At 38.5% G+C, this 15229-nt stretch overlaps 1 protein-coding gene across 2 annotated transcripts in view; it reads right to left on the bottom strand.

The window, feature by feature from the left end:
- Nucleotides 1-14877, bottom strand: part of LOC117394975 (phosphatidylinositol 5-phosphate 4-kinase type-2 alpha) — an 89059-nt gene extending 74182 nt beyond the window's left edge. For both annotated transcript variants that reach the window (XR_009323580.1, XM_059019844.1), the window contains exon 1: nucleotides 14098-14877. Coding sequence is in view for 1 of the 2 variants with exons in the window: in XM_059019844.1 (XP_058875827.1) it covers nucleotides 14098-14238 (141 nt within the window). In the remaining variant the exon portion in view is untranslated. The remainder of the gene's footprint in view (nucleotides 1-14097) is intronic.
- Between the last annotated feature and the right edge of the window lie 352 nt (nucleotides 14878-15229).

The following is a 15229-nucleotide window of genomic DNA, read 5'->3' as shown; positions in this document are numbered from 1 at the left end:
GAATCTTTTTGAGAATGCTGAAAAAGCCAAATGATATTATAAAGAACATCCTCCTCGTTAGTTTCTTTTTTTTAAATGTATTTCTTTTTTTGTTGAACTAGCCAGTGCTTTTGCATGGTTTCAAATCCTTGAATATTGGCTTGTTTAGCAGGCATCTCATAATTTTGGTACCGTTGTTATTATTATTATTAGTTTATTTAGCAGACGCCTTTATCCAAGGCGACTTACAGAGACTAGGGTGTGTGAACTATGCATCAGCTGCACAGTCACTTACAATTACGTCTCACCCGAAAGACGGAGCACAAGGAGGTTAAGTGACTTGCTCAGGGTCACACAATGAGTCAGTGGCTGAGGTGGGATTGAAATAAAACAGGCTGCTGCATAACAGCATGGAAGTTTGAATTCAGACATGGCTCCTTACTAACATACAACCAATCTCTTTGATTTTATCTGGTGAAAATAGTGCTGGAACCATGAAACTGGCTCTTTCCTTCCCAGCTTCTTCCTTAACTTAGGGCAGCAGTGTGGAGTAGTGATTAGGGCTCTGGACTCTTGAGGGTCGTGGGTTCAATCCCAGGTGGGGGACACTGCTGCTGTACCCTTGAGCAAGGTACTTTACCTAGATTGCTCCAGTAAAAACCCAACTGTATAAATGAGTAATTGTATGTAAAAATAATGTGATATCTTGTAACAATTGTAAGTCGCCCTGGATAAGGGCGTCGGCTAAGAAATAAATAATAATAATAATAATTTTATTATTAAATGTTCACATCACAGATGTTTCACTGTAGTACTGAAGAGCATTTACGCCTAAGAGGAAGACAAAAATATTTGGCAACAGCAGCACTTTCATCTGCCATATGGACACTATGAGATGTAGAATAGCTTGCACTTGAATTTTATTGTTTCGTGCTTAATTTTTACTTGGCACACACTGAGCAGATTCACTCGATTCTGGGAAAGGCAGGCATGAGGTATCGATCAGCTAGATTTCAGGTTTGCTGGTGGAATCTGAAATAAGCCAGATAAAGACCTTCCCTTAACAGGATTTCCATGGAGAGTGTAGGTTCTGGTTTGAGTTATAAACTCACACATGTACTGTACGCAAGCTAGGCCCGTGCTGTGCCTTATTACATATCTGTGATGGAATCATTTGCATATAAAACTAGGGCTGTAAATGTTTCAAGAATGAACACAAATTAAAAATGTAAATAGAATGGTCTTGCATTCATTTTCTCATCTTTTTAAAGTCACTTGTATTTGTACTGTAGCAGTGGGACTTTTGAGCAGTGAACAGTTAATCTTTTAAAACATAGATTTAGTACCTATTTTATATGGCTCAAATTTTGCTTGTGCATGTAGACTTGACTCTGCATGATGCTTACTGTCAAAATGATCTGAGTAAAATCAACTTTCCAGCCTGACAAATGTCAAAGGCATATTTATTACGGCACAAATAATACAAAACACGCATTTTCAAATGCAATCAAATCATATTAATACTGTGTCGAAGTTCAAGGGTTCAAGACTCTGGGAACAGTTTCAGGTTTAATATTAATGGGGTCATTCATGGTAAATTTGTTCTTAAATGTGATGGCAAATTCAGTGTGAAAATATCTTCATATTTTCATTTCAATTCTGCTCCAAAGTTCTGACCCTGATGCTATTAAAAACTAGACCCAATTAGAGTAGTTCTGGATATGATAGGAAAAACTACTGTACAAACCACCCCAAAAACTAAAAATTCACAAGCATCAGCAAGTTTCTGACATTGAAACAATGCATAAAATATGATCCAGACAATCTGCCTTTGGAATTGTAGTTGGGACGGATTGATTCCATGCTTGCCTTTAATGGTTATCCAATGTTCTGGTGTTTTGCCACTAGGCTAAATGAGATGTAGCCTACTGTATAAGACTGAAAAGTGCTGAAACCACTGTGCATCATGGAGTAATATTGTGATACAGGGTTTATGTACTGTGATTCACAATGGCTCTTGAATAACAAATCCATGTCAGCTTTTCAAATGTCTGTTTTGATGAATTAGGCCTACCTCTTTCAACACTGTAGACCTCTTCAATAAGTCTAGGATTCTCCCTGCCATTTACTATTGTGATTCTAAATCCAGTTAGCCAGCGACACAACAGCATGGTACAGATTGGATAAATGTCATAAAGAGATTGACAGCACACTGTAACAGCAGCCTGTTGCTAACTTAGAGTAAATGACTGATTCTGTTGAAGTCAAACTCGGAGGGAATACAATGGAAGTGTCCTAGTTCCAATTAAAAAAAAAAAGCATCTCCTACATAGGACTTTATATCTCCTACGTAGGGCCTTTATATCTCCTGCGTAGGGACTTTTTTTTTTTTTTTTTTTTAATTAGCACTAGGACGCTTCCGTAGAGTACAGTACTTCACTTCAATAAAAAAAATAAAATAATATGCATTAAAATTGTAGACTGTTATAGTTTAATAATGCACAATTAAAACGCACTGGTCCTGAATGCAAACTGAATCATTGTTTTTGTGAAAGGGAAATGTAACTATTATTGTTACAAAACAACACCCGAGGTTCATCCAAGGCAATAAAAGTAAGACATGTTTGTTACCAGTTTAACAACATTAACACTGGGGTTTAATTTCCCCTAAAATGGTGCCACGTCTACTACAGCAGCAGAACAGCCCCAGCCTGCCTTATTCTTTTGCAAGACGGGCAATTGTGTTTGTTTTCACATTTGGCGTTTCAACACCTGCATGGCATTGTCCCGAGACAAATTTATGAATTGAATTTAAAACTAAAATGCTCATGGGCATTTCCATGCTAATGGAAACTTTACGCATATGTAAATGTTTGAGTAAATTGACAAGTTGCAGCTTGATTTCTTTGAGATTAAATATTAAAATTAGATAAAACACACACTGGAGATAGAGTGTAGATAACTTTGTCTGAAAAAACGAAGTTGAAGAAATTTTATCTGTACATGGAAGTGTATACTATCCCTCTCAAACGTGATCCAAACTTAACATGAAACACGTAAAACATGATGACTTACAGGGTGTTTATAAACAATGTTGTCACATTTATGTCTAATTCAATTAGACTATTATTGTGTGTTTTTACCACTGTAGCAAGCGATTCTATATTCTAGTTTTTTAAAAAAGCGCTACGTTCATATCAGTGTCTGTCCACACTGTTACAAACGTGGAAGTTATTATTTCAGCTTTTTAGAAGGAATAATACTCAAAGTTTTCTTTTTTGGGAGTCAACTTATACCTGTACTTTTTCCTTGATCTATCCTATTTATTTATGTTTTGCAGAGGTGTTGTTTATATTACACATTTTATATTATTGTTTGATAAGCACTGTAAGTCTGTGATGGAGAAACGCAATTCTCTCTCTGACTGTATTAAGAGACGCTGTTTTTCCATCACTCAGCCAGAAAGTGGTTCTCCGCCCACAGTAATGCTGGGGGAGGGACCTACCTGAGATAAGGTATAAAGAGGTCATTATGAGGAGCTCCGGGTGGGCTAGCGGTTAGTACCTGACCTCTGTGGTAGCCTATGTATAGAAGGATTGTGTTATCTGCCAATGTTTTTTGTTTGTTTTGTTTTGATCCAGGATCAGTGTAAATAGTTATTTGTTGAAAGAACAAGCTTACTTTTGTTCACAAATAAAGTATTTGTTTCTTTTAATTGAATTTTTGGTTGTGCGTCCTCCCTATTTAACATCAGCCACTCGGCACACCCTCACAAAGTCACCTTGGATAAAGGCTTCTGATAATTGTGTGCAAGCAACAAAACTTTTGATTAAAGCATCATAAGGAATACCATGGACCCCCATATTTGACTGTTTTTTATAATAAAATGTCAATAAATAACAAGTCATGCACAAAATTTTAACTCAATTGTAATTTTTGGGCTTATTTCATGCCTTGTGTCCGTCCTCATTCGCAGCGTTACCATGCAGGGTGTATGAACTTCAAGTGCCTGCAACATTTGTACAACATGAAAAGTTATCTTCCCTTTAATAATTCTATGTCACTAGGACTCCAGACTCTAGAGTAAAGCTGAGTAAAATGTTTTCTCCTCTCAGACTTGGCTCACATCCCTTCCATTCTTAAATATAAACCTCTTTTCTCATCTTGCATCTCTAAAGGAACAGTAACTGCCACCAGATAAATCTCTCCACTTCGTCCGCACATCCTTTCCAATGAAAAATTGCAGCATTTTCTCTTCTGGTTACTGCTGTAAAAAGCTTCCTTGTTTTGCCAACAGCAGGGATTGTGAAATATGTAGATGTGACAGCACATTAATTATACAAGTTGAAAACCCCCTGAATCTGCCTTGCAATCACATTGAAAGCAACAACAGAACTGCTCTGCATTCCCATACAAAGGAGCACATGGAAAACATGCCCCACGTCATTCCCATACAAAGGAGCACATGGAAAACATGCCCCACATGTCAACCTGTTCCCATCCAGCTTTAACCCTTTGCAGTCCATTTATTAAGTGTACATCAGGCGCGTCAGGTCCAATTTATTTTCACACGCACAGTTAATTTTAGACGCACTGTTTAAAAGTATTTTTTTTCCCCAGTCAAACGGGTTTAAAAGGCCCTGCACATCAACAAAGCACTCACTAGGTATCTCCAGCCCGGCCCCACCCTTTCGTTCGCTATAGCTTTCACATATGCTAAGAAATAAATAATAATAATAATAATAATAATAATAATAATAATAATAATAATAATAGTACATACCGATCAATCATCTCCTGATCACTCGTTTTATCACCAAACGCCTCGATAATGCAATCCAAGTCATTATTTTATTACTATAACATCTAAAAAAAGCTCTCCAAATGTCTGTGATATTCTCTGTGCGCTGATGCAGTACCATCCAGCTTGTTTCCTTATGACCGCCCCTATCTGATGCCAGGGGCAAGTATGACTATTCATGAGATATGGCCTTATTATTTATTTATTTATTTACTTTGGCTTATCTCGGCTCCTGTCGCTCCCACTCGGCCATTGAATGGTTTTCTCGGCTTTTTCCGTAGAAAAAACGACTAAAAACCAGTTTTTTGCGTCTTTTTGATGATGTCGGACAGGGTCCGACATTGGACCTGATAGGAATAATTGCAATGTCGGACCAGGTCCGACATAGGACCGCAAAGGGTTAAATAACTTTAGCATAACAGAGGCAGAAGTATTAAAGGGACTAGGGGCTCTTAAAATAAACAAATCCCCTGGGCCGGATGAGATCCTTCCAATAGTACTCAAAGAAATGAAAGAAGTTGTTTACAAACCGCTAACCAAGATCATGCAACAGTCTCTTGACACAGGGGTTGTATCAACAGACTGGAAAATTGCAAACGTAATACCGATCCACAAAAAGGGAGACAAAACCGAACCAGGTAACTACAGACCAATAAGCCTGACTTCTATTATATGTAAACTTATGGAAACTATAATAAGATCCAAAATGGAAAATTACCTATATGGTAACAATATACTGGGAGACAGTCAGCATGGCTTTAGGAAAGGGAGATCGTGTCTAACTAACCTGCTTGACTTTTTTGAGGATGCAACATCGACAATGGATAATTGCAAAGCATACGACATGGTTTATTTAGATTTCCAGAAAGCTTTTGACAAAGTCCTGCATAAAAGATTAATTCTCAAAACTGAACGCAGTAGGGATCCAAGGAAATGAATGCACATGGATTAGGGAGTGGTTAACATGTAGAAAACAGAAAGTACAGATTAGAGGAGAAGCCTCAAAATGGAGCGAGGTAACCAGTGGAGTACCACAGGGATCAGTATTAGGTCCTCTGCTATTCCTAATCTACATTATTGATTTAGATTCTGGTATAGGAGGTGTGGAAAACACTGTTGCAGCAGCAAAGGTCATTCAAAATGATCTAGACAGCATTCAGAACTGGGCAGACACATGGCAAATTACATTTAATAGAGAAAAGTGTAAGGTACTGCACGCAGGAAATAAAAATTTGCATTATAAATATCATATAGGAGATACTGAAATTGAAGAAGGAATCTATGAAAAAGACCTAGGAGTTTATGTTGACTCAGAAATGTCTTCATCTAGACAATGTGGGGAAGCTATAAAAAAGGCCAACAAGATGCTCGGATATATTGTGAGAAGTGTTGAATTTAAATCAAGGGAAGTAATGTTAAAACTTTACAATGCATTAGTAATACCTCACCTAGAATATTGTGTTCAGTTCTGGCCACCTCGTTACAAAAAGGATATTGCTTCTCTAGAAAGAGTGCAAAGAAGATCAACCAGAATTATCCTGGGTTTAAAAGGCATGTCATATGCAGACAGGCTAAAAGAACTGATTCTATTCAGTCTTGAACAAAGAAGACTATGCGGTGATCTGATTCAAGCATTCAGAATCCTAAAAGGTATAGACAATGTCGACCCAGGGGACTTTTTTGACCTGAAAAAAATAAACAAGGACCAGGGGTCACAAATGGAGATTAGATAAAGGGGCATTCAGAACAGAAAATAGGAGGCACTTTTTTACACAGAGAATTGTGAGGGCCTGGAACCAACTCCCCAGTAATGTTGTTGAAGCCGACACCCTGAGATCCTTCAAGAAGCTGCTTGATGAGATTCTGGGATCAACAAGCTACTAAATAATGTGATATCTTGTAACAATTGTAAGTCGCCCTGGATAAGGGCATCTGCCAAGAAATAAATAATAACAACCAAACAAGCAAGATGGGCTGAATGGCCTCCTCTTATTTGTAAACTTTCTTATGTTCTTATGTTCTTATTAAAACAAATGATGATACAGTACCAAGGCCTATCCTTGTAGACATATATGATCATTGATATACTCCCCAAGGACAAACACAACAGAAGGCAATTTATCCTTCAGACATGTGTGTGCTTGTTCCACCTTATTAAACAGTGGGGAGCAGCCTAACTGCAGGAAAACAGCCTGACCTCCTCTGCGGTGCTCATTTCTTACACACCTTTTTAGGCTCCATCTTTTCTGGTCAGCTTGGTTTTGTAGAATGTATTTGTGCAGAAGTGACTTTTCCAACAATGCTGTATCACTGCTACATGTACAGTAATACCCAGTTTCCACTGCCGGCTGCAGCCCTAAAAAGAGTTTCCACTGCTGGCCACGTCAGCCTTGGCCAGTTGCAGCCGCTTTTTCTGGCCTGGTTTGCTATATCCTACCCGATGTGACCAGGCCTGGCCACAAAGGAACTACGTCACCACATAGCCCCAGCCCGCAGTGGGAATGAGGCAGAAGTACTGACTGTAATTGTCTATGAACTGTATTCAACTGCTCATCCAATTTTGATAAGACATGGTAAAGACATGTTATTAGGTGTGTATCATGTTATTAGGCATGTATCATTTTTAGGATACTGACTTATGCAGCAGCTCTGTTTTTTACAGCTGCTTCAGGGGTATGTTAACAGCTTTTTTGTTTCATAGAGTGCCAGCAAATCAGCAACCCTCATCACTGCTAAATCCTCATGGGATGCTGCAGTACATACTGAAGTGAAAAATAAAGAGTATTAGGGAGCTACAGCAATGCTTTTGTCAATCAAACTGCCATTCTGTGGATAGACTGATGAATAGCTCATTAACCTGGACCTTCTACTTATAAGAACATAAGAAATCTTGCTTGCTTGGTTGTTAGTAGCTTATTGATCCCATAATCTCGTCAAACAGCTTCTTGAAGGATCCCAGGGTGTCAGCTTCAACAACATTACTGAGGAGTTACACAATTCTCTGTGTAAAAAAGTGCCTCCTATTTTCTGTTCTGAATGCCCCTTTATCTAATCTCCATTTGTGACCCCTGGGTCAACACTGTCAATACCTTTTAGAATTTTGAATCAGATCACCGCGTAGTGTTCTTTGTTCAAGACTGAATAGATTCAATTCTTTAGCCTGTCTGCATACCTGGGATGCAGACAGACCCGGGATAATTCTGGTCGCTCTTCTTTGCACTCTTTCTAGAGCAGCAATATCCTTTTTGTAACAAGGTGACCAGAACTGAACACAATATTCTAGGTGAGGTATTACTAATGCATTGTAAAGTTTTAACAGTACTTCCCTTGATTTAAATTCAACAGTTTTCACAATATATCCAAGCATCTTGTTGGCCTTTTTTATAGCTTCCCCACATTGTCTAGATGAAGACATTTCTGAGTCAACATAAACTCCTAGATCTTTTTTCATAGATTCCTTCTTCAATTTCAGTATCTCCCATATGATATTTATAATGCACATTTTTATTGCCTGCGTGCAGTACCTTACACTTTTCTCTATTAAATGTCATTTGCCATGTGTCTGCCCAGTTCTGAATGCTGTCTAGATCATTTTGAATGACCTTTGCTGCTTCAAAAGTGTTTGTCACTCCTCCTATTTTTGTGTCGTCTGCAAATTTAACAAGTTTGCTTACTATACCAGAATCTAAATCAATAATGTAGATTAGGAATAGCAGAGGACCTAATACTGATCCCTGTGGTACACCACTGGTTACCTCGCTCCATTTTGAGGCTTCTCCTCTAATCTGTACTTTCTGTTTTCTACATGTTAACCACTCCCTAATCCATATGCATGCATTTCCTTGAATCCCTACTGCGTTCAGTTTGAGAATTAATCTTTTATGCGGGACTTTGTCAAAAGCTTTCTGGAAATCTAAATAAATCATGTCACATGCTTTTGCAATTGTCGATGTTGCATCCTCAAAAAAAATCAAGCAGGTTAGTTAGACACGATCTTCCTTTCCTAAAACCATGCTGATTGTCGCCCAGGAAACAGTTAGCATATAGGTAATTTTCCATTTTGGATCTTATTATAGTTTCCATAAGTTTACACATAATAGAAGTCAGTCTTATTGGTCTGTAGTTACCTGGTTTGGTTTTGTCTCCCTTTTGGTGGATCGGCATAATGTTTGCAATTCTCCAGTCAGTCGTGCTCCTCACCGGGTTTTCCCATTCTATATGGGGGAAGTTGAAATCCCCATTAGTATGGATTCTCCTTTGCTACACGCATTTCTAATGTCATTGTATAACAGATTATTTTGCTCGCCGCCTGAATTTGGAAGTCTATAGCATGCTCCTATTATTATGCCCTTTGAATTTGTATCCATTATTCAGAATTTATTCAGATTTAACACCTGGGCTTCAAAACTATTTCTTAAGTATAGCGCTACCCCTCTGCCTCTTCTGTCCTGCCTGTCTTTTCTATACAGTGTATACCCATTAATATTATATTCGTCTCCATCACTCTCAGACAACGAAGTTTCTGTAACATCTATCACATCTTATGCAAGCCTAGTGTACGTTCTGTCAGTAATATCCACCGTGGTTAAAAAAAATACTGTAAGTCAGTATTATAAAAAGACAAGGAGCTATAACCTACTACTGCCTAATTTCAAAATAAGTTATCATGCATAATACTGATTACCGTATAAACATGTTGGATTAGATTCTCAAAGCTTTTAATCCAAATCGCCATTAATTAGCACGTTATTTTCAGAAAGGAAACAAACGCATCTAATGAAGTTACCAATCCAGATATAAATAACTCTATTAAGTTGGCTTCAGCTGTTTCAACTGGCAATTATCCAGTCCGTCCCGTCCAAAACTCCTCGTGATACAGCGGTGGTATTTTGATTTGCCGCTTACTTAAATATATTCCCAGGTATTTGGACCCACAGGAAAGTTCAGTTTGCACATCACCGGACCTCAGCATGTGATCAAGGCAAAATCGGAGCTGCTGCTCTTATCGAATGAGGTGGGACTCTTACTGGAGACGTCATTTCAATAGAGCGCACTGCAAGAGCAATCATTAGATTTTATTCACCTACAGAAAGAGCTTGGGATTTGTCTTTAACAGATGCAGCTCCCTGCATGACTGGCTCTGATTTGTGATTTGTCTTGAACGGTACTTGCTGGTGTTAGGCATCATTGTATTAAGCTTCAGTAGGTGCATACAGCATTGTTCACAGGAAAGCGCACAGCTGAATTGAACTGTATATGTACCGGTACACAAGGCTTTTGATGTACAGGCAAATATTTTGGGCTAATCTGTATTCAAGAGCAAATACCTTTTACTATTAAAATATAAATGGACTGGCACACTGTACTGTGCAGTAAGATTCATTAACAATGTCTCAGATCTGAGCGACAGATCTCTGCCCTACTACAGGCATGTGACATTCTTAGATCTTTAGAAGTAGCAGTGGCAGGTAATATGTCACTTGCTACAATAGATTTTATTCTCAGGCTTATTGTATTGTGTGTAGTTCCGTCACAGTACTTACATACAGCATAAAATCAATTCCCTATTGCCTAATTAGTTTCTAAACAAAGACCAATTACTCCAGTTTGTGTTTGCAATGTTAGGTTACCATTAACACACACTCCACCATAATGATATCCCTTTCATCTAGCAGCAATGACAAAGCAAAGCTTCATGTCAATTACACATGAAAGGGAAGATCAGGCTGAACTAGATATTTACCAAGACTGGCAAGCGGAACATCCCGAGACGCGTTGTGAATACTCTCAGTGCAAAATCCCTGCTGTGAGGTATCCTTCTTTCTGTTGTTGTGAGTCAGTATGGTGGGGAATGCATTCAGAATAAGTTCAAAGCACAGGAAAAGGTTTTCAAGGTTAACATTCATTTTAGGTTATATGATTGAAATTGTATGTTTGTTTTTTTTTATCTTTTAAAACGACCCTCGACCACTTACCACGTACATGTTTATATGTGACCAAAGTCTTTATATTTACGCCTATTAATATTATAAGCTGTTTTTTTAAAGAACATCTCTTCATTAAAAACAAAACTTTCACATGTTCATTCCAGCCAAGTCTCAACACTGTTTACTGTAAATCGGCAAACCTTGATATTGCTTATATTCAAGCAAGGGGATAATTTGAGCATTTTTTCCCCCAGAGATGTTACAGTAACAGTCGAATGCAACACTTGTAATAATTTAAAAAAAAAAAATGTTTTAAAGCAAAATTGTTTTGGAATGCTTACTATAGCAAAATTGACTTTGGCAAGGTTTTCTTAGAGGCGGTCGATTTGATAAGAATTTTAAACAGCTCATGTACTTTATGTTCTCCTTCCTCTGGACTTCTAGCGTATAATTCTTTAACCTATTAAATATAAAAAACACACACGTACGCACACACATACGCACGCACGCACACAGACAGACACGCATGCACGCACGCACACACACACACACACACACACACTCGCACACACAGAGGAGGAGGAGGACCACGTTTTATAGAAACCACTACATGTGGTCCATGAATGGGTTTAACGTCCCTTTTAGCTATCTTAGACACATTACAGTGTTAATCTACAAACGCTGTGTGCAAAGCCACTTTCAATCTGCTGGACACAATGGAAAGTCAGAGGGGAGCTCTAGCCCTCAAGCAACTGTGCAATAGCCATACTGATACCCAGGAACATCACAGTAACTACAGCTACTGAATGTCTCAGTAAATAAATGACATCTTCACCTGATATCATTTCAAGGCTTTACTATTCAGGCTTATAACAGGTAACTATCACCAGGTCTATTGCAGCCATTTCAATCACATCAGTGACACCAGAAGACTCGCTGTTATGTAGGAGTGGACTGTCTATATTTAGAGGCAAACCATCAATAATAACAGACTGTAATTCTAGAAACAGCAACAAAAAGGGAAAATGCCATTGAGGGAGCTGAACTAATGAATATTACGCACAAGCACTTTTAAATGGTAATGCTACACACATTTACACAGGTAGATTTCAAATTATTTTAATAAAACTTACATTGAAGCAAAACGTTAACTGCAGGAATGGAAATAAGACACACATTGTTTAATAAGACAAAACAGAGCTTCACCGCGGCTAATGAAGCATGTATTAAAACCTGGAACGGGTGAACTGCCATGCAATAGGAGTCTTTCCACCACTGAACTAGATTACTAATCAATGTTACCCCCCCTGAAAAATACTAACACTAAGTATCATGCAAGGTACAGTACTGAGAAAACCCCTCTCTCTCTCTCTCTCTCTCTCTCTCTTAGCTCAGAAGCTCTAGGGAGGAAACAGATTAACTTAAGCTGGCAGGAACCCTCATGTGAAGAAAGGGTATTGTATTTAAAAAAGGAAGTATCAAATGAGCCAAAGAATTTGCTTACTCTCCGAAGATACCTTCATAAATGATGGAAGATATTACTCAGTCTTCCTTCTCTGCCACCACATATCCTTCAAACCCTAATAAGGGATCTGTTCACAACACCTATTATGCAAGATTAAAATGATATTGCCCCTTCCGGTTTAACTTGTATTATTACCTGATGATCAACATTTTGGAAATATAGGCTGAAATGTGTACAGACTGATGCACAGTAGCAGCAAACGTGTTTCACGACCCCAAGCTCCCCCTGGGACATGTAAACAAACTGAGCTGATCACTGTGTCTAAACTATAGAGGAATGCAGTAAACCAACATCAGAGATACTAGTGCTGGGACAAACATTTTAATATTCAAACAAACACTTCTTGAAATGTGTCCAGAGGCAATACGGACCAGATTCCTGTGTGTGTGCTTGTAACAGAACATAAAGCACTGGCGCTACAATATACCGCACAAAGGAAACCATTGCACACATATCTAAGGAAGTGCTTATTTGTGTGTTCAGAAGGTCATTTGTTCAGGTACTGTACCAGGTTTATCACACTGCTGGGGGATTTCATACGGTAATACTGCATTACAGTAGTTAGGCTATATGAAGAAGGGCTACTGTGATAACAGTTTCTGCAGATTCACTAAATGAAACATGTATATGATGTGATACAGCCATCTGACAATAGTCTATATTGTATAGTGTATAAACACTATTTGGTATCTATCTATCTATACATAAACCTATTCCTATGCTTAGTTGAGTGACAGTGGCAAGAATGCATTAAGGGGGAGGCAGCAGAGACTACCTTTAGGGTATATAAACAAACTGGACAGCCAGCAAAGGCATACTGTATATTGGAATATGAAACTGGACACTGTGGGAAACGTCAGCTTAAAGAGGCCCTAAAACAAAATTGTGAAATCCATTTTCACCAGGGATGGAAACAAAGACTCCCACTCCACAGCAGTAAAATCAGTTCCAGGTTTCAGCTTTCTCAATGACTCCACCAACTACAAGTACTGTAACAAGCTAAACAAACAAAAGATGGACTGGCTAAACCTATGCAACTAAAACCATACGTGCCTGATGAAACACATCTCTAGAGCCTGTTCAGAATATTAAGCATCCAGCACACCTGTGTAATAAAACAAATCAAATCAAATAAACACCCAATTCTCTTCACATCCTGATGTCAGAAGACAGCCCTTCGCCAATTTCTAGCTGACATACTGATGCCTGATTGGCCGACTGTTTTTTTCTGTTCGATTCAAATGCCTTGTGATGCTGCAATAGGTCGTGCTGCATGTCCACGGTTAGAGTATGCCATCTCTTGCAGTACAGTAACCAAACCAGGGTTCCATCAGCAACCACACAGCCACATAAATGCAAATGCTGCATTCCTTACTCTGCCGATACGCCTTCAAAATCAAAGAAACGCAGTGAGCCTAACTGCAACTCCGAATGTATCACCCTTACCTTAACTATAAACCTCATAACGAATTCTGTATGAATAAGACAGTATATTATTAACAGAATCGCACAAAAAGCACTACAGTGTAAAATAAGAAACATCCACTGAGTGCTTCGTTCTATGCCAACCACACTAACGTTTCACACACTACTAACTTGTCCCAATAATAATGTATCGGAAAGGGAAAACCTATTGTGCTTTACAAACTGTACATGCATTTATCAATCAACAAGTCACTTAAATGACTGCAATATAAATGGTTCATATACTGTAATGTGATACGCATTAATTAATTAATTACGCGTGTTAGTCAAAACACACACACACGCATCGTGTATTGTTTTATAACTGTGACATCATGTTCTTGTTCATAAGACCGGTCGAGGTGTCTGGTAAGATAAACGCACTTCGCGTGTTTACTCACCGAATGGTTAACTCCCCACATTAGCACACTCAGCAGAGGGTCGCTGGCTCGGAACAGCTTCACTTTCTGTGCCACAAAATGTTTCTTCTTCGTCTTCGTTTTACTCGCAATCGATGAGGAAATGCTGCTGGTCGTAGCCATTTTTCTTACACGTTTGTGCAATATTATTAACAGTTCTCTTCCAAACGATACTGCTATGTGTATTGAATCTGAAGTGTCAGTCAGAACCCGCTGTAGCAAAGTTTTTTTTTTTTTTTTTCTTAAGCCCTGCTATGCTTGCTTGCACTGACAAATCACTAGCCCAGTCAGACAAGATTTTTTTTGCAGCAGCAGCAAAGGCAGCTGGCTATGTTCTATGCTTACAACTAACCTAACAGTATTGCACCAATTTGAACCACCTGGACTCACGCCCGCTAAATCATGCTATCGATATTCTACTGTCACATTAAATGACAATCTACTAACTGAAAATGCGTGTTTTAAAACAGCTGCGGTTTCTTCAACTACACAAGACAGCCCGATTGTCAGTACCGATGGGCTTCATGCCCCTGCACACCCCTCACTGCGTTCCTTCTCCAAGACGTTCGTGTTCGCTTTTCTTTTTGCACTTTGAGGAGTCCCTGACGGTTCACTTGGGTAGATGATATATAAATATATTATAATAATAATAAAACTAAAGATCCGTATTGCATTCGTTTAAAATGTTGAACCTTAAATGTTAGACCCGCAGCTTCCCAGCGCTTCCGGCCGGGTGCTGCTGAGGTGACTGACAGTATAGAGGGGCGGAGGCGAGGACTCCAACAAGCAAAAAGATTGGTATTAAGTTTCTCATATAATATTTTACAGAACAGCACCGGGTCGGTTAAAAAAATTACCACGCAACATGTTAAAAAAAAAACATACATATCCCACGCGAAAGTTAAACAAATACAAAATGTAAAATAGAATGAATATTAATATTTAAAAGTTTACTACACTTCAGTTTACTATTTTGTAAAATGCTGAAGCGCAGTTTAAGTACAATGATTTAGGAAAGGCATTCTGTGTTTTTTTATGTTTGTTTTTTTAAAGAATAACCAAATAAGTATTTGCATTTAAGTGCCACGCCTTTTATCAAATTGTAACAAACATA

The sequence above is a fragment of the Acipenser ruthenus genome, chromosome 3 (assembly GCF_902713425.1).
Source record: "Acipenser ruthenus chromosome 3, fAciRut3.2 maternal haplotype, whole genome shotgun sequence".
NCBI lineage: Eukaryota > Metazoa > Chordata > Actinopteri > Acipenseriformes > Acipenseridae > Acipenser > Acipenser ruthenus.
The sequence above is the reverse complement of the archived record's forward strand: the minus strand, read 5'-3'. Positions and strand labels throughout refer to the sequence as shown.